At 45.8% G+C, this 24,369-nt stretch overlaps 1 protein-coding gene across 2 annotated transcripts in view; it reads left to right on the top strand.

The window, feature by feature from the left end:
* The first annotated feature begins 1,247 nt into the window (after window positions 1–1,247).
* The window catches only part of LOC126088064 (protein FAM169B-like), a 119,522-nt gene continuing 96,400 nt past the window's right edge, over window positions 1,248–24,369 (top strand). For both annotated transcript variants that reach the window (XM_049906155.1, XM_049906156.1), the window contains exon 1: window positions 1,248–1,286. In XM_049906155.1, coding sequence (XP_049762112.1) covers window positions 1,256–1,286 — 31 coding nt within the window. In that variant the 5' untranslated portion in view covers window positions 1,248–1,255. The remainder of the gene's footprint in view (window positions 1,287–24,369) is intronic.

The raw sequence follows: 24,369 nt of genomic DNA, 5'->3' as shown, positions 1-24,369 counted from the left end.
CTGCCTCTTCCAGCCTTCTCATCTTTGCTTTTGGGCAGATGTTGCCCTTTTGGTCTCATATAGATGATTGTTCTAAGGAGCACTTTCCTCACGGGTGTTACTATTTATTATACAGGGCTGTTTATAATTTGGCTGAAAGGTGATCCCCAGGAGGGGCTTCAGTTCCAAGTTAGAAGGATGTCTAAGTGCCATAGTCTCGGGATTCCTCCAGTCTCTCTCAGACCAGTAAATCTCATCTTTTTTATGAATTTGAATTTTGGTCTACATTTTTTGCGCACTCTAACTGGGACCTTCTATTTGTAGTAGCCTGGCCCCATCTAGTTCCTCTGGGCTCAGGCTAGTGGAGGCTCTGGTTCCTGTGGTCCATTAGGCCTTTGGTCTAATTTTTTCCCTGAGTCTGGTTTTCTTTAATCTCCTTTGCTCCAGACAGAAAGAGACCAGTAGTTGTATCTTAGATGGCCGCTGGCTGGCTTTTAAGACCCAGATGCTACTCACCAATGTAGGACATAGAACATTGTCTTTATGAACTGTGTTTTGCCAATTGACCTAGATGTCCCCTAAGACTATGGTCCTTAGCCTTTAAGCCCAGTAACTCAGTCCTGTGAGGTGTTTGGTTGTATCTAGGATGTTTCATGACTATGCTCCCTGTGTGCTCTATTATATATCCCCATAGGGTTTTCAATCACCGATTTCGGGGAAGTAGATGCCAGGTCTTTCTTCCAAGACGCCACTGGATGGACCCACTAAAGTTTTCTAGAAAAACTCAAGGGGATCGATAAATGCTCCTCCAGAACCCGGCGGAAAGGCTGGGGGATGGAGCTTTGTAAACACTTTGAGGAGCCAGGCGTCCTTAGCAGAGAAGACTAAGGCAGGGACCTGATGTGGTGGGGAAGGGGTCCTCTGGGACAGGTGGAGAGGGGGCGGGGCCGACCCCCAGGGATAGGCTGGTTGGGGCTGGGAGGGGGCGGGGCCGGGGCGGGGCCTGACCCCGGTAGGAAAGGGAAGGCGGTGCCGGGGGCGGTGAAAGAGCGGGGAGGGCGGTGCTGGGGCGGGGTGGGGCGGTGCCAGGGCGGGGCCTGACCCTGGTGTGAAGGGCAGGGCGGGGCGGGGCGGTGCCGGGGCGGGGCGAAGCGGGCGCGGGGCGGGGCGGACCGGGGGCGTGTCAGGGCGGGGCTGGGCGGGGCGGGGCGGTGCAGGGGCGGGGCCTGACCCTGGTGGGTGGGGCGGGGCGGGGCGCCGCTGCCAGAGCACCAGCATGGACGCCGAGGCCGCCCGGGGAGCCGCAGGTAAAGACAACCGTGCCGCCCGCCGCCTGCCCTTTTCGCTGTCGCCACGCGGCCCCTCCCCGCCTCTCGGGTTTCAGCGGCTCGGCCGTCGGAAAACTCCGGGTCCAGCGCCGTAAACTCAGACCGTAAACCGCGCGCAGCGGCCAGGAGAGCTTTCCGGGATCGGAGCCCAGGCGCCGCGAGCCGCGCACCTGTCGTCCCCCGGGGACCGGCTGGGCAGGCGGGCGGGCGGGCAGCCGGGTCGTCGGTGCAGGACTGGGGGTTCGCGCGCTCACCACCCGGAAGGGCCACCCTGAGAAGGGTCCAGACCCGGGCAAACGGGAAGGGGGAAGAAGTGACCAGGGAGCCCGAGGAGAAGCTGCAAGGCTGGAGCTCCCTCCCCGCGCCTCCTGGCCGTCCCGGGGCCGCCGGGGCCGCTGACCTGGGCTTGCTCCCTGCCTTGCCGGAGCCCTGGAGACCTCTGTGAAGTGGGACCGCGCAGTGGGGGCGGATTCAGTATAGCATCTCCCGTTATGTCGGGAACCCTTTCTGCCGCCCCTCCCAAACGGCCTGGGCTCGGACGGCGTGCGGAGGGTCCCTGGGGCGGGGGTGCCAGCCCCGGTCCTCGCTCGATGAGCGTCGGATTTGTCGCCCCGGTGGATCTGAGCGCCTGCTGCTTCCGCGGCCCCAGACGGTGCCATCCCTGGCCCTTGTCCCGGGAGCATCAGGCAAAGCGGGCTTGATCCTAAATCTGAGAGGACATGGGGCAAAAACCCAGTTTACGAATCTGAAAGAAAGCACGTGGGACAAAACCCCAGAGGGGCCCCGCAAAGGAGGGAGTGTCTGACAGAAGGGGCTGAGGGGTTAGGTGCTGAGAACGTGCCTGCTTCCCGCCTTCATCCCCCATTCCTCCCATGGACTTTCAGCACCGCAGAAAGGGGTCTAGTTCCCGAGGGAGGAAGGCTCGTGGTCAGGTTCCCCTGTCCCCACAAGTCCAGTCCGCCCTGCGAGGCGCCCTGGTCACAAGTCGCCAGCCCTGCCACCACAAGCAGCCAGACTCTGTAAGTCCGCACATCTCTGTCAGGGAAAAGGAAATCGTTTCGAGGCTGCTTTGCCTTTTATTGGAAGCCACACCGCTAATTACTTGCCTTTATGACCTGAAGGGTTAAAGCCTGTGACTAGGTTTTCATTTTCCTCCCAACACCAGGTGAGTGGACACAGAGTTATGGAAGCCACTAACCAGCCATTTGGATTAGTTAGATTCCTCTGGAGTCCCTGGGTGGTGCAAACTGTTAACCGGCTCTGTTGCTAACAGAGAGGTTGGAGGTTTCAGTCCACCTAGAGGCACCTTGGAAGAAAGACCTGGTGATCTACTTCTGAGAAATCAGCTATTAAAAATCCTATGGAACATAGTTCTGTTCTGACACACACATGTCATTGCCATGAGTCTGGAGGGCAACTGGTTAGATTCCTCATGAAAGCTTTAGTCTAGTGTTTGAGGAATTTGTCTTTGTTTTTGGAGGGAATTTGTCTTTATTTTTTCCTTGATACTTTATAGAAAGTATTCGTAACTGTGGATATACCCCTTTTCCGTCCAGTCAATTCTGACTCATAGCAACCATTTAGGATAGAATAGAACTGCCCTATAGGGTTTCCAAGGAGTGACTGGTGGATTCAAACTGCCAGACTTTTGGTTAACAGCTTAAGGGACTTGCTCTTTTAATCTCATCTTCCTCATCTGTGAAATGGAGATGGTTTTGCCCACTTAGGGATTTATTGTACAGAAATGTATATACTTCAAACACTTAGCAAGTCTATACACAGAAGTGCTCAGCCTAAGCTCTTGCCCTCCTTCCCCTCTGCTGGAAGTGATACCATGAGTCAGAGGGTCCCTTCCGATTATTGCCTCGGATCTGTGCTTATTCTACCCAGCCCCATTCCATCTTTTTTTTTTTTTGCCTCATTCTGTTTTAATGGAAAAAGTAATGGTAATTTCATCTTCTGGAAAAGCATAGTTGGCTTAAAATGGTTTAAGGATTTTCCTCTTTTTATTTCAACATTTGCTGTGGCTCTGATGGTCACTGATGGCCCAGATGACACACAGCAGTTGCACATTAATCATTCCCACATGTGCTAGATGGTAATGGATTGAATTTTTGAATAGCTGAACTATTGCCCAAGCTCTGATAGCACATTTCCATAATGGCCTTGAGCAAAACATGTCTACTGGGGAGTCCTTTTTTCTTGAGCAGGGAAGCAGTAAACTAAGAATTGCCTTTCTCATAAGGCCGTAGCTTAGTTTCCCCCACAGTTCCAGCGAAAGGGCGTCTAGCTGTGGCTCTGTGTGTGGATGAAGCCCCTCAACGTTGGTGTGTCTGGTTGGGGGGTGCTACCTAATGGGGCTTCAGGGGTACACCTAAAAAACCAGTTGCCATTGAGTCAGTTCCAACTCATGGAGAACCCATGTGTGTCAGAGTAGAACAGTGCTCCATGGGGTTTTCAACGGCCGATTTTTCAGAAGTAGATTGCCAGGTCTTTCTTCTCAGGCACCTCTGGCTGGGCTTGAACCTCTAACTTTTTAGTTAGCAGCTAAGCGTTTAATCATCTGTGCCATCCAGGGGGTCCAGGGAGGGGGGCTACACCCATTGTTGTGTGTCGTTGAGTCGATTCTAAATCATTGCGACCCTATATGACACAGTGGAACTACCCGATAGGGTTTCCAACAGAATCCAGAAATTATCGAACAATATCATTAATATCTCACACAAGTAAAATTTTGTTAAAAGTTATTTAAAAGTGGTTGCAGCAGTATATTAACAGGGAACTGCCAGAAATTCAAGCCTGATTCAGAAGAGAGCATGGAACAAGGGATATCACTGCTTATGCAAATGAGACCTGGCTAAATACAGAGAATACCAGAAAGATGTTTGCCTGTGGTTTATTGACTATGCCAAGTCATTCAACTATGTGGAGAAGATTGTGGACATGGGAATTCCAGAACACTTAACTGTGCTCATGGGGAACCTGTACATCGACCAAGAGGCAGTCGTTCAAACAGAACAAGGTGATACTGTGTGGTTTAAAGTAAGGGAAAGTGTGCATCAGGGTTGTATCCTTTCACCATACCTATTCATGTTGAATAAATAATCTAGAAACTGGACTACATGAAGAAGAGTGGGACATCAGGGTTGGAGGAAGACTCAGGAACAACCTGTGATATGCAGATGACACAACCCCTCTTGCTGAAAGTGAAGAGGACTTGAAGCACTTACTAATGAAGATAAAAGACTACAGCCTTCAGTAAGGATTACATCCCAACATAAAGGAAGCAAAAATCCTCACAACTGGACAATAAGCAACATCATGATAAACGGAGAAAAGATTGAAGTTGTAAAGAATTTCACTTTACTTGGATCCACAATTAACGCCCATGGAAGCAGCAGTCAAGAAATCAAATGATGTATTATTGCATTAGGCAAATCTTCTGCAGGAAACCTCTTTAAAGTGTTGAAAAGCAAAGATGTCACTTTAAGGACTAAGGTGCATCTGACCCAGGCCATGGTGTTTTAAATTGCTTAATATGCATGTGAAAGCTGGACGGTGAATAAGGAAGACAGAGGAAGAATTGATGCCTTGAATTTAAGGTGTTCCTGAAGCATACTGAATATGGCATGGACTGCCAGAAGAACAAACAAATCTGGCTTGGAAGAAGCACAGCCAGAATGCTCATTAGAAATGAGGATGGCAAGACTTTGTCTCACATACTTTGGACATGTTATCAGGAGGGACCAGTCCGTGGAGAAGGACATCATGCTTGGTAAAGTAGAAAGTCAGCAAAAAAGAGGAAGACCCTTCGTGAGATGAATTGACAGGGTGGTTACAACAATGGGCCCAAGTATAACAATGATTGTGAGGATGGCGCAGGACCGGGCAGTGTTTCGTTCTGTTGTACATGGGGTTGATATGAGTCAGAACCAACTTGACAGCACCTAACAACAACAGTTTTTACAGGCCCTGGTGATAGAATGGTTATGCTTTCGGCTGCCAGCTAAGAAGTTCAGCGGTTTGAGCCCACCAACCACTTGGGGAGAGAAGACCTAGAGATCTGCTCCTATAAAGATTACAGCCTAAGGAAAGCCTGGTGGGTTTTCATAGGGTCGCTGTGAGTTGAAATCCACTCGATGGCACACACCAAGAACAATAACAATCTTTATGGGAGAAGATTGCCATGTTGTTTCTCCCACGGAGCAGCTGGTGGGTTTGAACTGCCGACTTTTCAGTTAGCAGCTGAGTGCTTAACCATCTGTGCCACCCAGGGCCTCCAGGAGGGAGGATACACCTACACCCCATGAATTCAAGTCTTCTTGACATGCCCCCGGGGAGAGTCAGTCTTTCTCTTCTTTCTCTCTCTCTCTGTAGTTCAGTGAGTGTGTATGTGTTTTTTAATTTCCCCAGAGATGAAGAGCTTCTTAAGTTCCACTAAAACATCTGCTGCTGTCATTCCAGCTTGGAGTGCAGTGGAAAAAAACAAAGTCGGACATGACTAGCTTGTGTCCCAGTTCAATCCTTCCCTCATCCTTTACCTTGAGCTTCCCTAATCTGTAAAACAGGCCTTTGACCTGCCTTGTAAGGAATAAAAGGAGCCCTGATGATGCAGCGGTTAAGCGCTTGGCTGCTAATGAAAGATTGGGAGTTTGAAGCCTCCAGCTGCTCGGAGGGAGAAAGATGAGGCAGTATGCTTCTGTAAAGATTACAGCCTTGGAAGCCCTAGAGGGCAGTTCTACTTTATCCTATAGGGTCTTTATGAGTCAGAATTGACTCGACGGCAATGTGTTTGGTTTTTGGTTTTGTGAGGAATAAATGAATCCTGGTGTACGTGAGCCGACTGCTGGGCTCACCGCTTCCTTCTCTTTCTCCTCCTGTAGTTAAATTTACAAAGAAGGCTCCCCCTCCCTTCTGTTTGCATACAAAACTGAAGTATTTGTGATAACTGTCTATGTTGTGGTCTTCATTTAGGAAGTTGGTGTAGTGTTTCAATTTAGAAAAGTTAGATGTTTAGAAATTTGCAGTAGCCATAAAACAGAGAGGGCCAATAGACAAGTAAGCTAGTGAGCACAGTGGAAAGTCAAAGCTGATACACAACTGGAGTTTGAGTCCTGGGACAATGGTTATACCTGTAAAAGCACCCACTCTTAGGAGGTGGAAAACCTGATGTGATCTAGATAGAGTGATTTCAGAATGTTTTAGGACAGTCCTCCTGCTGGAGATAAGAAAGATTTGGAAACACTAACTCCAGAATGTGGCAGGGATTCAAACGGAAAAGCCTAGAAAGGTTAGTGCCTACACCAGAGCTCACTGGGCACCAGTTACTGAGTGAAGGGAGCAGAGAAGGAGGAAGCTTGGAGAGGGCTCCCTTGGGAGATGGGAGGAGAAAAGGAGCTAGGGTGGAGGCAGGAGGCTCAAAGAGGGAAGAGGAGAACCAGGCTTTGAGACAGGGAGGTCAAAGGAGGAGTAGCCAGAAAGGCAAGATGACTGTGGGCAGAGCCTGGCACTCAAGGACACTGAAGCAGGCACAGTCATGAGGGGCCCAGAAGGGAGAGGCCACAGGAAGGGCTGTCTGCATGTGGTGGCACACTGAACAGGGCCAGGCCCAGCTGCTGTTTCTAAAGGGCTCCCAGGGACAAGAGTAGGGGGAGGATGGAGCTTGAGGTGATGGTGAGGGTGAAGGAAGGTGGCTTTTTCTCATGTGTTTTTGGATGGAAGAGATTTGAATACATTTTTGGCAAATCAACCCTTGTGTGGCATTTTACAATATGCCACGTACTCTACTGGGAGCTTTCCAAGCATCACCTGATTTGATCCTCCTGACAGATAATAAACAGAAATGCCGTTATTATCCCCATTTTACTGGTAAGGAAACTGAGTCACAGAGGTGAAATAACTTGCCCAAGGCCACCTGGCTAGTAAGTGGCAGTGCTGGGATTCAAATGGGGGGTGCTGGTGGCAATGGTCTGTCTCTGCAGAGAAAGGAACCTGTCGTGAGGACAAGGTTAAGAGTGGTGACCCCCCAAACAGTGGAGGCTCAGAAGGGATATAATCCATGAGCTAGCTCCTAAAGGGTCTGCTTTCTCAAAGGCATCCTCATAGAGACATAAAACTTAAAAAAAAATCAAACATGCATCAGCTGTTTGGGATTTTTTTCAAGTCCAAGGTATAGCAGTGCCCCCTAGGGGAACATGGAGTTGGCGAGCCTGAGGATCTCCATTCTGGGGAGCAGAGCAGCATTGGGTGACAGTGGGTCGGTCAGGCTTGGCCATGCAGGGTGGGTATAACAGGTTGCTTTTGGTGTGGCCTTTCTAGCCATGGTCCTGTAACCCACACCCAAGTGATTGCGCGGGACTGTGTGATAGGGTAATTGTGGCCCACCAAGGGGCTGGTCAGTTTTGCCGTCCCACTGGGCTTGAAATGAGCCACCCCAGAGGCAGGAAAGAGAAGAGCCCACCACCATCAAGGAAGGAGAGACCCGCAGGAGAGACCTGCAGGGGACGGCACAGTGGGCTTCCCGGCCCGTGGAGCAAGAAAGCTGAGGGCCAGAGAGAAGCCTACACCTGACCCATGAATTTGGGACTTGTCAGCCTTCACAACTGCATGAGCCATTTCCTTTATACAGTTCATGACTTCTGGGAGATGTTGCAGTGACTTAGGGAACCCAAAGACGGGAGGGAGAGTGCTGAGGGGAGAGGGAGTAGTTGGTGTTAGAGCTGATGGAGTGATAGAGTGGCTTGGAAAAGTTTGACTTTTAGGACATCTTTAACCTCTGCCTAATAGCAACCAGCCTTGTGCTGATCCTTCCTAAAAGAAATTATTCATTTACAGGGTGTCAATTACTGCCATGGGCTTTCTTCCTACTCAACCAGATGCCAATCTCTCTGAGGGCAGGACCCTTTTTGACCCCACCCCTTTGCCCCCCTGCCCCCCAGCTTGCACACTCCTGGCACGTGTAGGAGCAACATGAGTGTTGAATGGACAAATCGTTTCCTTTAAGATACTGTGAAGACCCTTGTTGGTTTTGTGGCTGTGAGAAGGATAGCTGGGAGGAAGTTTTCTGCAGATTGGGGTTATCAGGATGTCCCTGACCAGGGCCCTGGTCAGCCCATCCTCTGGGATGTCTTTCCAGGGGTCCCAGTCATCCTCCAGCATAGGCATTTTGTATACCCCTCTTCTGTCTGGTTGTGATTCCTTGGCATATCCTGGTATAGAGTCAATGTCATGCATACCACCAGTAGTTGTTGTTCGGTCATGTTCTTAGACACCAACGGCTGTGCTGTATCTGTATTAACTGGGATCTCAACTGCATAAGGCCGGCACCGAAGATCTTTGGTATCCGGAAGATTGGGTCTTGCCATGGTCTGGCGGGACAGAGTGAATGACAGGCCGGTGAGAGGGCTGTGGGCACTGAGGTGTTGTCTTTCTGACCTTTGAAACCCTAGTCTGGTGACTGGCTGACTGGCCTTTGCTCTCTGGCTTCCTGACAGCAGCTGGCCCCAGCCTCTGATGACATCCTTATTTGTGGCTCAGCCCAGAGAAGTTCAGGCAACTCCAGAGGATTGGAAAAAACGGCCATGTTTTCTGCTGTGTTTGGCTGTATAGAAAGAAACTTCAGGGCAAAATTCAAACGCTGTAGTCAGGTGTCAGCCCCTGGTGTCCTGTGATTTAACATCAAGATTGCTGGGGGCAGTTGCAGTTGAATGACTCTTGGTAGCATCTGAAGGTCTGAGGCCTTTGAATAATGCCTATTAGGATGCAACAGCTGTGGTTTAGGGATACCAGGCCTTTCAGTGGGCCGACCCTCTGTTGTAGGTTTTCTTTTCCAAGGCCCAGCATGCTTATGTGGGGGCAGGGCTCACAGCTTATATAAAACCTGAGGCCACTGTCTGTTGAAATCCAGGCTGGCTCTCCTAACCCCCTCCTGGTCTGATCTCCTTTGTGTCTCCCCTGTCTGTTCTCTGGCCCACAGGGCTGCTCACATCAAACCCTTTGCAATTCCTATCCCAGGGACTGCAGCTTCATTCCGCTCCCAGGAGGATCCCCTTAAACCAATGTCCATTGACCCTTAGGAGTCTCTGGGTGGGGCAAGTGGTTAAGCACTTGGCTACTAACCCAAAGGATGGTGGTTAGGACCTACCCAGGGGTGCCTCTGGCGATCTGCTTCGGGAAGGTCATGGCCATGGAAGCTTACGGAGCAGTTCTGTTCTGACACATTTGGGTTTGCCGTGAGTCGGAATTGACTGCGTGGCTTTTTTTAATTGACCTGTCAAGGCACAGGAACCATTTTGCTGCTTCTCTGCTCCTCCAAAGCAGCCACAGGGTCCACTGGGAACCACCCGAAGGGTGAGGGTTGTGGGCCTGGGGAGGGCACCTTGAGCTGAGCTCTCGCCTAGAGCAGAGGAGAGCGCCCATTGATATGGGGTGCAGGGGCACTCAAGGCCCAAACACTCCTGGACTGCATGGGTTTCCCTGACTTGCAGAAATTAAGATAAAAGCGTTTTTATTGGAAATCGAGTCGCTAATCACCACCTGCCTGTTCGGTCAGGAGAAAGAGAAAGCTGGCTTCATTTCCTCGTTGCGTTTGGCTAAAATAAACCCTAATGAAAGTCCCTGACTATTTCATCCACTGCTGAGTGCTTGCAGAGTCTATGTTGCAGAGACTTCCCCATGCCAAAAACCTTCCCCCAAGTCCACTGTCCACATCCACTCCCTGGCCCCGTAAATTGTACGCTAGTCGAATGATATTTAGGAGGTTATTTTTGGTGTGTGTATGCATGTGAGTCGAGCTATACAGTGCCCAGACACAGAATTGTAGTTGGTGGTTGTGTCGAGCTTTATGTTTTCCAGGAAGTGATTTGTGTAATGCATGGGTGCTGCCTACATTTGGGCTATTAGAACATCTTGAAAAAATTTTTTTTCAAGTTTCAAGTTTTGTGAAAAGCAAACCCATTGCCGTTGAGTCTATTCCAACTCATAGCGACCCTATAGAGTAGAACTGCCCCACAGGGTTTTCAAGGCTATAAATCTTTACAGAAGCAGACTGCCGCATCTTCCTCCTGTAGAGCTGCTGTTGGGTTCGAACTGCTGACCTTTCGGTTAGCAGCCGAGCTCTTAACCACTGCACCATCAGGGCTCCTCCTTATAAAAGGAAAGGTACTGCTTTATTTGTGTTCTCCCCACTCCCCGATAAAATACATGCATACCAAAAAAAATACTTGTGGTAAAGACACAAATAAAACAAAATCTGATCCTTCATAAAAGCATAGTCTAGTTAATGACTGTGAATGGATATCTTTTTTTTTTTAATCATAGCAAGTCAATATGATTATTGACATATCATCAGCCTCATCTCTGCCTCTCAAATATACTCTCAGTGGCTTTTTGGGGTGGCATATTAATGGTAGTCTGATAACGGTGGCAGCTATTGTTTCTCATAGGTACTGCTCAGTGATCCACACATACTATTTTTTAATCCTCAGAGTAACTCTGTCAACTCATCAGAATTATTCTCCTTTTGCAGCTGAGAGAGAATCAGAGAGGTTGGGTTGCTTGCTCAAGATCGCTCAGCTTGTGGTAAGAGAAATGCAGATTTGAACCCAGGACTATCAGATGTCAAGCTCTGATTTGATGAGATTTTTCTCCAGGTCCCTGGAACAATAGTCCAGCTGGAGAAAAACTTTTCAGATGTTCAGCCTAAATTGTGTTTCTTTTTGTTTTATGAACGCCTCTTTTTTAGGTCCACCTTAATGATTCAGATGTCCCTGGGTGGAGCAGCTGGTTAAGTGCTTAGCTGCTAACTGAAAGGCTAGTAGTTCAGTCCACCAGGGGCACCTGGGAAGAAAGACCTGGAGACCTACTTCTGAAAAATCAGCCATTGAAAACCCTTTGGAGCACACTTCTACTCTGACACACGTGAGAGTCACCATAAGACAGGGTTTGAAATATAGTTCCTACTCTGTTTCCGCCCTATTTCCTGAAGTTGTTTTCTTTGCAGAGACTTCTTGAACTAGGTAACAAAAAAAACATCCACCTGCTGGCTAGAATCTGCTGAAACAGGTCCTGCCCTCCACCTTAACACTCCAGATAACCTTTAGCTCATTAACTGCCTCGTGCATGTAAATTCTCCACCCATGGGTGAAGAGCTAACATGCTAATGAACAAAAATGGCTGACTTCCTCCTGCTAGGGGAATCAAACACAGGCCTTAAAAAAAGGCTTACTCACTCAAAAACGCTCTGTACCTGCACCTGCGCCATTTTGTGTTTTGAAACTGATCCTGCCAGTAAAAACCAGCCTCAACAAGCTGCCTGCAAGGCAGGTTTGGAAGGCACTTAGCCCCGACTGCCTCCTTACTTGGCCCGTCAGTAAAGTTGCCTTTCCTTCTCCCCAGCTCGTTCTTTGCTTTTGGCCCCTATGGAGTTGTGCCGAGTAGAACCCAGAGTTCGCCACAACAGCCATGGGTCAGCATCAACTTGCTGGCCACTGATTACTCCTTAGTTGTTTTACTATCGTCTCCATTATTCTTCTTTGAGGTTTTTGGGTAATAATAAAGTTCTTTCCAATTCTGTATCATTATACCCTCCCCCATGTGTTTGCATTGTTTTTAATACAGCTCTGATTATAACTTTCCTCCCAGTCTACCATTCTACTTAGACCTTTAATTCTTTCCTTAAGCATAATGTTCTCTGACAGGAATATAATCACGACTTTTCATCTCTTTATTATTATTATTTCTAACTTCCCCTAATGTGCTCAGACAATGTCTCATTTTCTTCACTTACTGGATCAACTAATGTGATAAAAAGAGGAGCCTACTTACCTGGGCGCCTGTGGATTAGACTCTGTGCCAAGGGCCTGTGGGCTTTCCTCATTCTGGAACCCTGGCAGTAAAAGTCACTTCTATACTTTTAAGTGGTTCCAAGCAAATATGAGGCTCTGAGAGATCCTGCTTTCACCTTCCTTCTTTCTGTGTACAGTTCTGTAAGAGAACTTAACCACAGTGCCCCCTCCCTGCCCACTGCCCCTCCTAAGGGAGTTCAGCCTCTCTCCAGCCCCTGCCAGTGGAGGTGAAGCCTTCCTCTGACCTCAGACCTGAGCAAGAGGAGATTGGAGCTGAGGCAGGGGACAGTGGAGGAGGTAAGGCAGCTGCCAAGGACCTCTGGGCTGTAATGTAGCTAGTGTCCCTCCTGGTAAGGCCACTGTAGCCATCAGAGTCCCTGATTGTGGATTTCTGGAATATACCCACCAGCTCTCCTATTGCCTCCACAACTTAATGTACCTGGCCTGAGTCTCCTAAGAGTGTTGGGGTCTTCCATCTTTTTGGCAGGTGTAATAAAATGGAAAGTGTGTTAAATGGCAGCCGGGGTTCTGAGCTTGGTTCTGCCACTCACTTGCCTGGGAACCTGACAAAGTCAAATTCACTGGCCTCAGTTCCTCTTTCTGTGTGAGACAGTCTTGGCCCAGATCATCACCTCTCAGACTGTTCTGAGGCTCCCTAGGGTTCTGCAGAGGGTGGGGCTTGTGGGGGTGGAAGGAGTCTATTTTACATAAGGGTGTTTTACATTGTTTTTTGATAAAAGGGTTTTTTTATGACCATAAACAAAAACAAAAAACAAAAACCTCCTGGACTGAAGGCTGTCTAAGAGATACCTCTAAAATTTATGCTGAGTGCTGAATTGGTAGAATGTTCTAGTGTCATGCTTTTGCAAGTATATAGTCAGGTATCTCCACCTTCTTCTTTTTACCTAGGATAATGTTTGTATTGAAAATATTCAAGTAGTGGAAATTATTTCTCCAAGGTTCAGGATATGGCTTTGAGGTCTTTGTTGGCATTGTTTTCTGATCTTTGTAGAAAGCTTGATGTGTGTGGAAATTGTTCCCTCAACAGGACACTACACTCCCTGGTGGTGGACCAGTTTTCTTAACCCTCATCCTCTGCAGTGGCTTTGTGAAACATGCAGAGGTTGTCTGCTCCTCCCTTCTTTCTCAGCTACACCCTCCCTGGACTTCTGTGCCTCCCCACCTGTCATGGATTGAATTATGTCCCCCCTAAAAATCTGTGTTTCAACTTGGTTAGGCCATGTGTGGTTGTCCTCCATTTTGTGATTATAATTTTATGTTGAGAGGATTAGGGTGGGATTTTAACACCACCCTTACTCAGGTCACCTCCCTAATCCAAGGTAAAGGGAGTTTCCCTGGGGTGTGGCCTGCACCACCTTTTCCCTCTCAAGAGATAAAAGGAAAGGGAAGTAAGCAGAGAGTTGGGGACCTCACACCACCAAGAAAGCAGCACGAGGAGCAGAGCGTGTCCTTTGGGCCTGGCGTCCCTGCGCCTGAGAAGCTCCTCAGCCATGGGAAGATTGAGGACAAGGACCTTCTTCCAGAGCTGACAGAGAGAGAAAACCTTACCCTGGAGCCTACGTCCTGAATTTAGACTTGTAACATACTAGATTGTGAGAAAATAAGTTTCTCTCTGTTAAAGCTATCCACTTGTGGTATTATGTTACGGCAGCACTAGATAACTAAGACACCACCCTTTGGGCTTTCCTGACTAGTCTTCTCTAGTATCTTCTCCCTTTCCCAGGCCGCCACAGATCTTTGCATCCAGGACCCCTCCATCACTCTCATGGCTTTAACGGGCTCCTCTCCAGATCTCTAGCCTTGCCCTCTCTCCAGAGCCCTGCTCTGACTTTTCTAAAGCCTGCTGGAGACTGCCACCACTCAAGAGCTACCCTTTTTTCAGGGCTTAGCTGGTGTCAGGCATTGGGCCAAGGACTGTTTGAAGCTTATCTCATAAAATTCTGACCCTTCTGTGGGGTGAGTGTTATTACTATCACCCCAATTTATTGCTATTACTAAAAATGCTTTTAAAAAATTCTTGAATAATCCCTTGGGGCATGTTCAAGAATTTACTAGATAATACCACAATTCTTTTACTAGATGATGCCAACTTATTTTCCACAGTGGTTGCACTAGTCATACTTCCACTAGCAGTATACATGGGCATTATGGGTTGAATTGTGTCCCCCCAAAATATGTGTTGTAAATCCTAACCTCTGGTGGTATAGTGGTTAAGAGTTCAACTGCTAACCAAAAGTTTGGCAGTTCAAATCTACCAGCCGCTCCTTGGAAACCCTATGGGGCAGTTCTACTCTGTTCTATAGGGTTGCTATGAGCTGGAATTGACTTGATGGCAATGGATTTTTTGCTTATGCCTGTGGTTATGATCCCTTTTGGGAATGAGTTTTCCATTATGTTAATGAGACAATATTAGCGTGAGGTGTATCTTGAGTCAAACTCTTACAAGAGATAAAAGGGGAGAGGGGCAAGCAGAGATGGGGGAAGAGAGATAACAAACCACGTGAAGATTGCTGAGGAACAGAAGCTCAGAAGAGACAAGGACCTTCCTCTAAAGCTGATGGAAAGAGAAAGCCTTCCTCTAGAGTTGGCACCTTGAATTCAGCCTTCTAGCCTCCTAAACTGTAAGAATATAAGTTTCTGTTTGTCAAAGCCACCCATTTGTATTATTTCTATTATAGCAGCACTACATAACCAAGACAGAATTTGGTACCAAGAGTGGGGTGCTGCTCTAACAGATACCTAAAATGTGGAAGCAGTTTTGGACTTGGGTAATGGATAGAGGCTGGAAAAGTTTTAAGGTGCTTAATAGTAAAACCCTAGATTTCCTTGCAGAGACGGTTGGTAGAATTATGGACATCAAAGGCGATTCTGATGAGGGCTCAGGAGGAAGTGAGGAGAGCTATAAAGCCTCTATCATCTTAGAGAATACATATGGAGCCAGCAACAGAATGTTGCTAGAAATGTGGAGGTTAAGTGTGCATCTGGTGAGGCTTTAAAGGACATGATGAACATGTCATTGGACAATGGAGGAAGAGTGATGCTTTTTATGCAGTGGCAAAGAACTTGTCTGAATTATGTTCAAATGTTTGGTGGAAGGTAGAATTTGTAAGTGATGAACTTAGATTCTGATGGATGAGATTTCTAAGTAAGATCTTTTTTTTTTTTAATTAATTTTTATTAAGCTTCAAGTGAACATTTACCATTCCAATTAGTCTGTCACATGTAGGTTTACATACATCATACTCCCTTCTCCCACTTGCTCTCCCCCTATTGAGTCAGCCCTTTCAGTCTCTCGTTTCGTGCCAATTTTGCCATCTTCCCTCTCTCTCTATCTTCCCATCCCCCCTCCAGTCAAGAGTTGCCAACACACTCTCCAGTGTCCACCTAATTTAATTAGCTCACTCTTCATCAGCATCTCTCTCCCCCCCGCTGACCAGTCCTTTTCATGCCTGATGAGTTGTCTTCGGGGATGGTTCCTGTCCTGTGCCATCAGAAGTTCTGGGGAGCATTGTCTCTGGGATTCCTCTAGTCGCATTCATATCATTAGGTATGGGCTTTTTGTGAGAATTTGGTGTCTGTATCCCATTGGCCTCCTGCTCCCTCAGGAGTTGTCTGTTGTGCTCCCTAGCAGGGCAGACATCGATTGTGGCTGGGCACCAACTAGTTCTTCTGGTCTCAGGATAATGTAGGTCTCTGGTTCATGTGGCCCTTTCTGTCTCTTGGGTTCTTAGTGGTCATGTGGCCTTGGTGTTCTTCCTTTGCCTTTGCTCCAGGTGGGTTGAGACCAATTGATGCATCTTAGATGGCCGCTTGTTGGCATTTAGGACCCCAGGTGCCACAATTCAAAGTGGGATGCAGAATGTTTTCATAATAGAATTATTGTGCCCTTTGACTTAGAAGTCTCCTCAGACCATGTTCCCCAGACCCCAGCCCCTGCTCCGCTGACCTTTGAAGCTTTCATTTTATCCTGGAAACCTCTTTGCTTTTAGTCCAGTCCAATTAGGCTGACCTTCCTTGTATTGTGTGTTGTCTTTCCCTTCACCCAAAGCAGTTCTTATCTACTGATTGATCAATAAAAAACCCTCTCCCTCCCTCCCCCCTTTGTAACCACAAAAGTATGTGTTCTTCTCAGGTTTTTCTATTTCTCAAGATCTTATAATAGTGGTCTTATACAGTATTTGTCCTTTTGCCTCTGACTCATTTCGCTCAGCATAATGTCTTCCAGATTCCTCCATGTTATGAAATGTTTCAGAGATTCGTCTCTGTTCTTTATCGATGCGTAGTATTCCATTGTGTGAATATACCACAATTTATTTACCCATTCATCCATTGACGGACACTTGGTTGCTTCCAGCTTTTTGCTGTTGTAAACAGAGCTGAAATAAACAAGGGTGTGCATATGTCTGTTTGTGTGAAGGCTCTTGTATCTCTAGGGTATATTCCAAGGAGTGGGATTTCTGGGTTGTATGGTAGTTCTATTTCTAACTGTTTAAGATAACGCCAGATGGATTTCCAAAGTGGTTGTACCATTTTACAATCCCACCAGCAGTGTATGAGAGTTCCAATCTCTCCGCAGCCTCTCCAACATTTATTATTTTGTGTTTTTTGGATTAATGCCAGTCTAGTTGGTGTGAGATGGAATCTCATCATAGTTTTAATTTGCATTTCTCTAATGGCTAATGATCGGGAGCATTTTCTCATGTATATGTTGGCTGCCTGAATATCTTCTTTAGTGAAATGTGTGTTCATATCCTTTGCCCATTTCTTGATTGGGTTGCTTGTCTTTTTGTGGTTGAGTTTTGACAGAATCATGTAGATTTTAGAGATCAGGCGCTGGTCTGAGATGTCATAGCTGAATATTCTTTCCCAGTCTGTAGGTGGTCTTTTTACTCTTTTGGTGAAGTCTTTAGATGAGCATAGGTGTTTGATTTTTAGGAGCTCCCAGTTATCTGGTTTCTCTTCATCATTTTTGGTAATGTTTTGTATTCTGTTTATGCCCTGTATTAGGGCTCCTAGGGTTGTCCCTATTTTTTCTTCCATGATCTTTATCGTTTTAGTCTTTATGTTTAGGTCTTTGATCCACTTGGAGTTAGTTTTTGTGCATGGTGTGAGGTATGGGTCCTGATTCATTCTTTTGCAAATGGATATCCAGTTATGCCAGCACCATTCGTTAAAAAGACTATCATTTCCCCAATTCACTGACACTGGTCCTTTGTCAAATATCAGCTGCTCATACATGGATGGATTTATATCTGGGTTCTCAATTCTGTTCCATTGGTCTATGTGCCTGTTGTTGTACCAGTACCAGGCTGTTTTGACTACTGTAGCTGTATAATAGGTTCTGAAATCAGGTAGAGTGAGGCCTCCCACTTTCTTCTTCTTTTTCAGTAATGCTTTGCTTATCCGGGGGTTCTTTCCCTTCCATATGAAATTAGTGATTTGTTTCTCTATCCCCTTAAAATATGACATTGGTATTTGGATTGGAAGTGCGTTATATGTATAGATGGCTTTTGGTAGAATAGACATTTTTACTATGTTAAGTCTTCCTATCCATGAGCAGGGTATGTTCTTCCACTTAAGTATGTCCTTTTGAATTTCTTGTAGCAGAGTTTTATAGTTTTCTTTGTATAGGTCTTTTACATCCTTGGTAAGATTTATTCCTAAGTATTTTATCTTCTTGGGGGCTACTGTGAATGGTATTGATTTGGTTATTTCCTCTTCGGTGTTCTTTTTGTTGATGTAGAGGAATCCAAGTGATTTTTGTATGTTTATTTTATAACCTGAGACTCTTCCAAACTCTTCTATTAGTTTCAGTAGTTTTCTGGAGGATTCCTTAGGGTTTTGCATGTATACGATCATGTCATCTGCAAATAGTGATAGCTTTACTTCCTCCTTGCCAATCTGGATACCCTTTATTTCTTTGTCTAGCCTAATTGCCCTGGCTAGGACTTCAAGTACGATGTTGAATAAGAGTAGTGATAAAGGGCATCCTTGTCTGGTTCCCGTTCTCAGGGGAAATGCTTTCAGGTTCTCTCCATTTAGAGTGATATTGGCTGTTGGCTTTGCATAGATGCCCTTTATTATGTTGAGGAATTTTCCTTCAATTCCTGTTTTGGTAAGAGTTTTTATTATAAATGGGTGTTGAACTTTGTCAAATGCCTTTTCTGCATCTATTGATAAGATCACGTGGTTTTTATCTTTTGTTTTATTTATGTGATGGATTACATTAATGGTTTTTCTGATATTAAACCAGCCTTGCATACCTGGTATAAATCCCACTTGATCAGGGTGAATTATTTTTTTGATGTGTTGTTGGATTCTATTGGCTAGAATTTTTGCATCTATGTTCATGAGGGACATAGGTCTAAAATTTTCTTTTTTTGTAATGTCTTTACCTGGTTTTGGTATCAGGGAGATGGTAGCTTCATAGAATGAGTTGGGTAGTATTCTGTCTTGTTCTATGCTTTGAAATACCTTCAGTAGTAGTGGTGTTAAGTCTTCTCTGAAGGTTTGGTAGAACTCTGCAGTGAAGCCGTCTGGGCCAGGACTTTTTTTTGTTGGGAGTTTTTTGATTACTGTTTCAATCTCTTTTTTTGTTATGGGTCTATTTAGTTGTTCTACTTCTGAATGTGTTAGTTTAGGTAGGTAGTATTTTTCGAAGAATTTATCCATTTCTTCTAGGTTTTCAAATTTGTTAGAGTACAATTTTACGTAGTAATCTGAAATGATTCTTTTAATTTCATTTGGTTCTGTTGTGATGTGGTCCTTCTCGTTTCTTATTCGGGTTATTTGTTTCCTTTCTTGTTTTTCTTTAGTCAGTCTAGCCAATGGTTTATCAATTTTGTTAATTTTTTCAAAGAACCAGCTTTTGGCTTTGTTAATTCTTTCAATTGTTTTTCTGTTCTCTAATTCATTTAGTTCAGCTCTAATTTTTATTATTTGTTTTCTTCTGGTGCCTGATGGGTTCTTTTGTTGCTCACTTTCTATTTGTTCAAGTTGTAGGGACAGTTCTCTGATTTTGTCTCTTTCTTCTTTTTGTATGTGTGCATTTATCGATATAAATTGGCCTCTGAGCACTGCTTTTGCTGTGTCCCAGAGGTTTTGATAGGAAGTATTTTCATTCTCGTTGCTTTCTAAGAATTTCCTTATTCCCTCCTTGATGTCTTCTATAACCCAGTCTTTTTTCAGGAGGGTAATGTTCAGTTTCCAAGTATTTGATTTCTTTTCCCTAGTTTTTCTGTTATTGATTTCTAGCTTCATTGCCTTGTGGTCTGAGAAGATGCTTTGTAATATTTTGATGTTTTGGATTCTACCAAGATTTGTTTTGTGACCTAATATGTGGTCTATTCTAGAGAATGTTCCATGTGCACTAGAAAAAAAAGTATATTTTGCAGCAGTTGGGTGGAGAGTTCTGTTTAAGTCTATGAGGTCAAGTTGGTTGATTGTTGTAAGTAGGTCTTCCGTGTCTCTATTGAGCTTCTTACTGGATGTCCTGTCCTTCTCCGAAAGTGGTGTGTTGAAGTCTTCTACTATAAATGTGGAGGTGTCTATCTCACTTTTCAATTCTGTTAAAATTTGATTTATGTATCTTGCAGCCCTGTCATTGGGTGCGTAAATATTTAATATGGTTATATCTTCCTGATCAATTGTCCCTTTTATCATTATATAGTGTCCTTCTTTATCCTTTGTGGCGGATTTAAGTCTAAAGTCTATTTTGTCAGAAATTAATATTGCTACTCCTCTTCTTTTTTGCTTATTATTTGCTTGATATATTTTTTTCCATCCTTTGAGTTTTAGTTTGTTTGTGTCTCTTAAGTCTAAGGTGTGTCTCTCGTAGACAGCGTATAGATGGATTGTGTTTCTTTATCCAGTCCGTGACTCTCTGTCTCCTTATTGGTGCATTTAGTCCATTTACATTCAGCGTAATTATAGATAAATAAGTTTTTAGTGCTGTCATTTTGATGCTTTTTCATGTGTGTTGTTGGCCTTTTCATTTTTCCACATACTTTTTTGTGCTGAGATGTTTTTCTTAGTAGATTGTGAGATCCTCATTTTCATAATGTTTAACTTTATGTTTGTTGAGTCGTTACGTTTTTCTTGAGTTATGGAATTGATATTCCTTTTTGTGGTTACCTTATTATTTACCCCTATTTTTCTAAGTAAAAACCTAACTTGTATCGTTCTATATCGCCTTGTATCACTCTCCATCTGGCAGTTCAATGCCTCCTATATTTAGTCCCTCTTTTTGATTATTGTGATCGTTTATCTATTGATTTCCATGATTTCCTGTTATGTGTATTGTTTCGTTTATTTATTTATTTTTTAGAATTAATCTTACTTTGTTTTTGTGCTTTCCCTATTTGAGTTGCGTTGATATCAGGATGTTCTGTTTTGTGACCTTGTATTCTGCTGGTACCTGATATTATTGGTCATCAGGCCAAACAATCTCCTTTAGCATTTCTTGCAGTCTTGGTTTGGTTTTTGCAAATTCTCTAAACTTGTGTTTATCTGTAAATATCTTAATTTCTCCTTCATATTTCAGAGAGAGTTTTGCTGGATATATGATCCTTGGTTGGCAGTTTTTCTCCTTCAGTGCTCTGTATACATCGTCCCATTCTCTTCTTGCCTGCATGGTTTCTGCTGAGTAGTCTGAACTTATTCTTATTGATTCTCCCTTGAAGGAAACCTTTCTTTTCTCCCTGGCTGCTTTTAAAATTTTCTGTTTGTCTTTGGTTTTGGCAAGTTTGATGATAATATGTCTTGGTGTTTTTCTTTTTGGATCAATCTTAAATGGGGTTCGATGAGCATCTTGGATAGATATCCTTTCGTCTTTCATGATGTCAGGGAAGTTTTCTGTCAGGAGTTCTTCAACTATTTTCTCTGTGTTTTCTGTCCCCCCTCCCTGTGCTGGGACTCCAATCACTCGCAAGTTATCCTTCTTGATAGAGTCCCACATGATTCTTAGGGTTTCTTCATTTTTTTAAATTCTTTTATCTGATTTTTTTTCAGCTATGTTGGAGTTGATTCCCTGGTCCTCCAGAAGTCCCAGTCTACATTCTAATTGCTCGAGTCTGCTCCTCTGACTTTCTATTGCATTGTCTAATTCTGTAATTTTATTGTTAATCTTTTGGATTTCTACATGCTGTCTCTCTATGGATTCTTGCAACTTATTAATTTTTCCACTATGTTCTTGAATAACCTTTTTGAGTTCTTCAACAGTTTTATCAATGTGTTCCTTGGCTTTTTCTGCAGTTATCCTAATTTCATTTGTGATATCTTTAAGCATTCTGTAAATTAGTTTTTTATATTCTGTATCTGATAATTCCAGGATTGTGTCTTCATTTGGGAAAGATTTTGATTCTTTTGTTTGGGGGGTTGGAGAAGCTGTCATGGTCTGTTTCTTTATGTGGTTTGATATGGACTGCTGTCTCCGAGCCATCACCGGGAAACTAGATTTTCCAGGTAATCAGCTAAAAAAAAATGCAGTCAGATCCCTATCTGAAATTCTCCTTCTGGCTTAGGGTATTCGAATGTTAATGGAGCCGCCTGCGGAGGGTGGGGGAGGGATCAGAGAGCTAGGTGTGTAGCACCACAGAATATAGAGCTGATCCCCGCGTTCACGCTCCGCCTCCGTCCGCCAGAATCCTGGCAGGACGGCTCCCCAGCTGGGATGCTACTCTCTCCGCTCCAAGATCAGTCACTTCCTCCCGGGGATTTCTCCCTCCGGTGCGCTGCACCGCTCGCATGAACTGAGTGGGCGTGGCCCTCACGAACAGCTGGGCCCGCCCCTGGGGTCTATTCAGGGGAATGTGCTCACACCCAGCTCGCTCTCGCCAAGATCCCTGCAGGATGGCTCCCCAGCTGGGATGCTGCTCTCCCCACTCCAAGACCAGTCACTTCCTCCCGGGGATTTCTCTCTCTGGTGTGCCGCACCGCTTGTGCGAACTGGGTGGGCGTGGCCCTCACGGACAGCTGGGCTCGCACCCGGGGTCTATTCAGGGGAATGCGCTCACGCCCGGCCTGCTCTCGCCAAGATCCCAGCGGGACGGCTCCCCGGCTGGGATGCTGCTCTCCCTGCTCCAAGACCGGTCACTTCCTCCCGGGGATTTCTCCCTCCGGTGCACCACACCGCTCGCGCGAACTGGGTGGACGTGGCCCTCACGAACGTCTGGGCGCCCCGCTCCGGGTCACTTTAGGGAAATATAGGTGATCCCCACGCTTGCGCCTCGCCCCCCTCCCGCCAAACTCCCGGCGGGACGGCTCCCCGGCTGGGACGATGCTCTCCCCGCTCCAAGATCAGTCACTGCCTCCCGGGTGTTTCTCCCACCGGCTGCGCCGCTACGCCGCCCGCGCCAACCAGCTAGACTTCCTCCCGGGATTGGTTCGGTGGGGGTAGGGTGGGCCCCTTGTCTGTGCTGTTTGCCCCCCCTGGGCTCTGCCCCAGCCCGGGCTCCGAAGGTCACCTGCCTGGTATGCTGGCTCTTAGTTCTGAAAACGGTCGCTGTCTGCCCGTATTTGTTCGTTCTCCCTCTCTAAGTCTGTGTTTGTTGTTCAGAGTTCGTAGATAGTTATATATGTGATCGAGTCACTTGTTTTTCCGAGTCTTTGTTGCAAGAGGGATCCGCGGTAGCGTCCACCTAGTCCGCCATCTTGGCCCCGCTCTAAGTAAGATCTTAAAGGGGCTGTGTGGTTTCTCCTTGCTGCTTATAGTAAAATGTGAGAGTAAATAGATGGACTTAAAAATGAACTGTGCAAAATGAAAACAGAACTTAAAGATCTGAAAGCTTCTATTGTACCAACTAAGGATATGTGTCCTAGAATTTTCACCAAGGACATGACTACACAGTCTTTTATTAAAGAGCTTAAGCCTATAACTGATGGATCTAACCAACTACTGCAGCAGAAAACCCATCAGGTTAGACTGAAGGGGTCAGAGACAGGACAAAAGGAAAGAAAATGACCTGCTTCTTGGAATTCTACAGGCAGGAAACAGGCCAAAGGAGCTATATCTGTTGTCCTCCAAGAAAAGAAAAGAACCATCCATGGAGCAGCTTGGAGATTAACAGAACTGTTGGAAGGAGCACAGGAAACAGGACCTTCTCAGTTTCAATGGGTGGGCCACGGTCTCCTGGATCTCAAAATGTGGGGTCACAGTATCCTAGGTTTTTCAGAGTCAGCTCTTTGCTAAGTTGATTCTGCTGCCCAAAGCTGAGGGGGTGGGGCTGCCATGCCCAAGAGGCAGAAGAAGGGGCCTGCTGGGGTTGAGGGGGTGGGGTCACTACTCAGACAGATTAGGAGAATGGGGCCACCCAAAACTGAGGGGACAGAGTTGCTATCCAAGTGGGCCTAGACAGCAAAACTGGCGTCCACCCAGAATCCAGAGGGATGGTCAGCACCACAGTCTAGAGGGCACAGCCATTGCCTAGACGGTCCCAAAGAACAGAGGATTATTTTCATAACTTGAGAGCTAACGTAACTTGTTCTGCTGGGTTTTGGGCTTGCTGGTTGCCTCTTATCCCTTCTTTCTCTACAATTTCTCTTGTTTCTATTAGAAATGTCTACCTTGTACCTGTCCCACCATTGTACTTTGGAAACAGATAACTTGTAATCTAGATTTCAGAGGTTCACAGATGAAGAGGAATTTTGTCCAGGATGGAATATGCCTAAAGTCTCACCCATATTTGATTTAAATGGTTCAGAAGATGAGACTTTGGACTTGGAGTTAATTTAAGACATTTGGGATGGTGTGATGGAGTGAATATGTTTCATGTGTGGGAAGGACATGAATTTTGGGGGGCCAAAGGGTGGAATGTTATAGATTGAATTGTGTCCTCCCAGAACACGTGTCGTAAATCGTAACCTCTGTGCCTTTGGTGGAGCCCTGGTGGCGTAGTGGTTAAGAGTCTGTCTGCTAATCAAAGGGTTGGGAGTTTGAAGCTGGCGGGCGGGGGGGGGGGGCGGGGGGCAGTTCTTCTCTGTTCTATAACGTTGCTATAAATCAGAATCAACTCAATGGCAGTGGATTTGGTTTTTTGTTTTACTCCTTTGGTTATAATCCCATTTGGGAATGAGTTTTCTGTCATGTTAATGAGGTAAGATTAGTGTAGGGTGTGTCTTGAGTCCAAAGTCTTACAAGAGATAAAAGGAGAGAGAAGCAAGCAGAGAGGGATGAAGAGAGATGCCAAGCCATATGAAGA

This window comes from Elephas maximus, chromosome 13, assembly GCF_024166365.1.
Source record: "Elephas maximus indicus isolate mEleMax1 chromosome 13, mEleMax1 primary haplotype, whole genome shotgun sequence".
Lineage (NCBI taxonomy): Eukaryota > Metazoa > Chordata > Mammalia > Proboscidea > Elephantidae > Elephas > Elephas maximus.
This window is presented reverse-complemented; position numbering and strand designations above follow the sequence as displayed.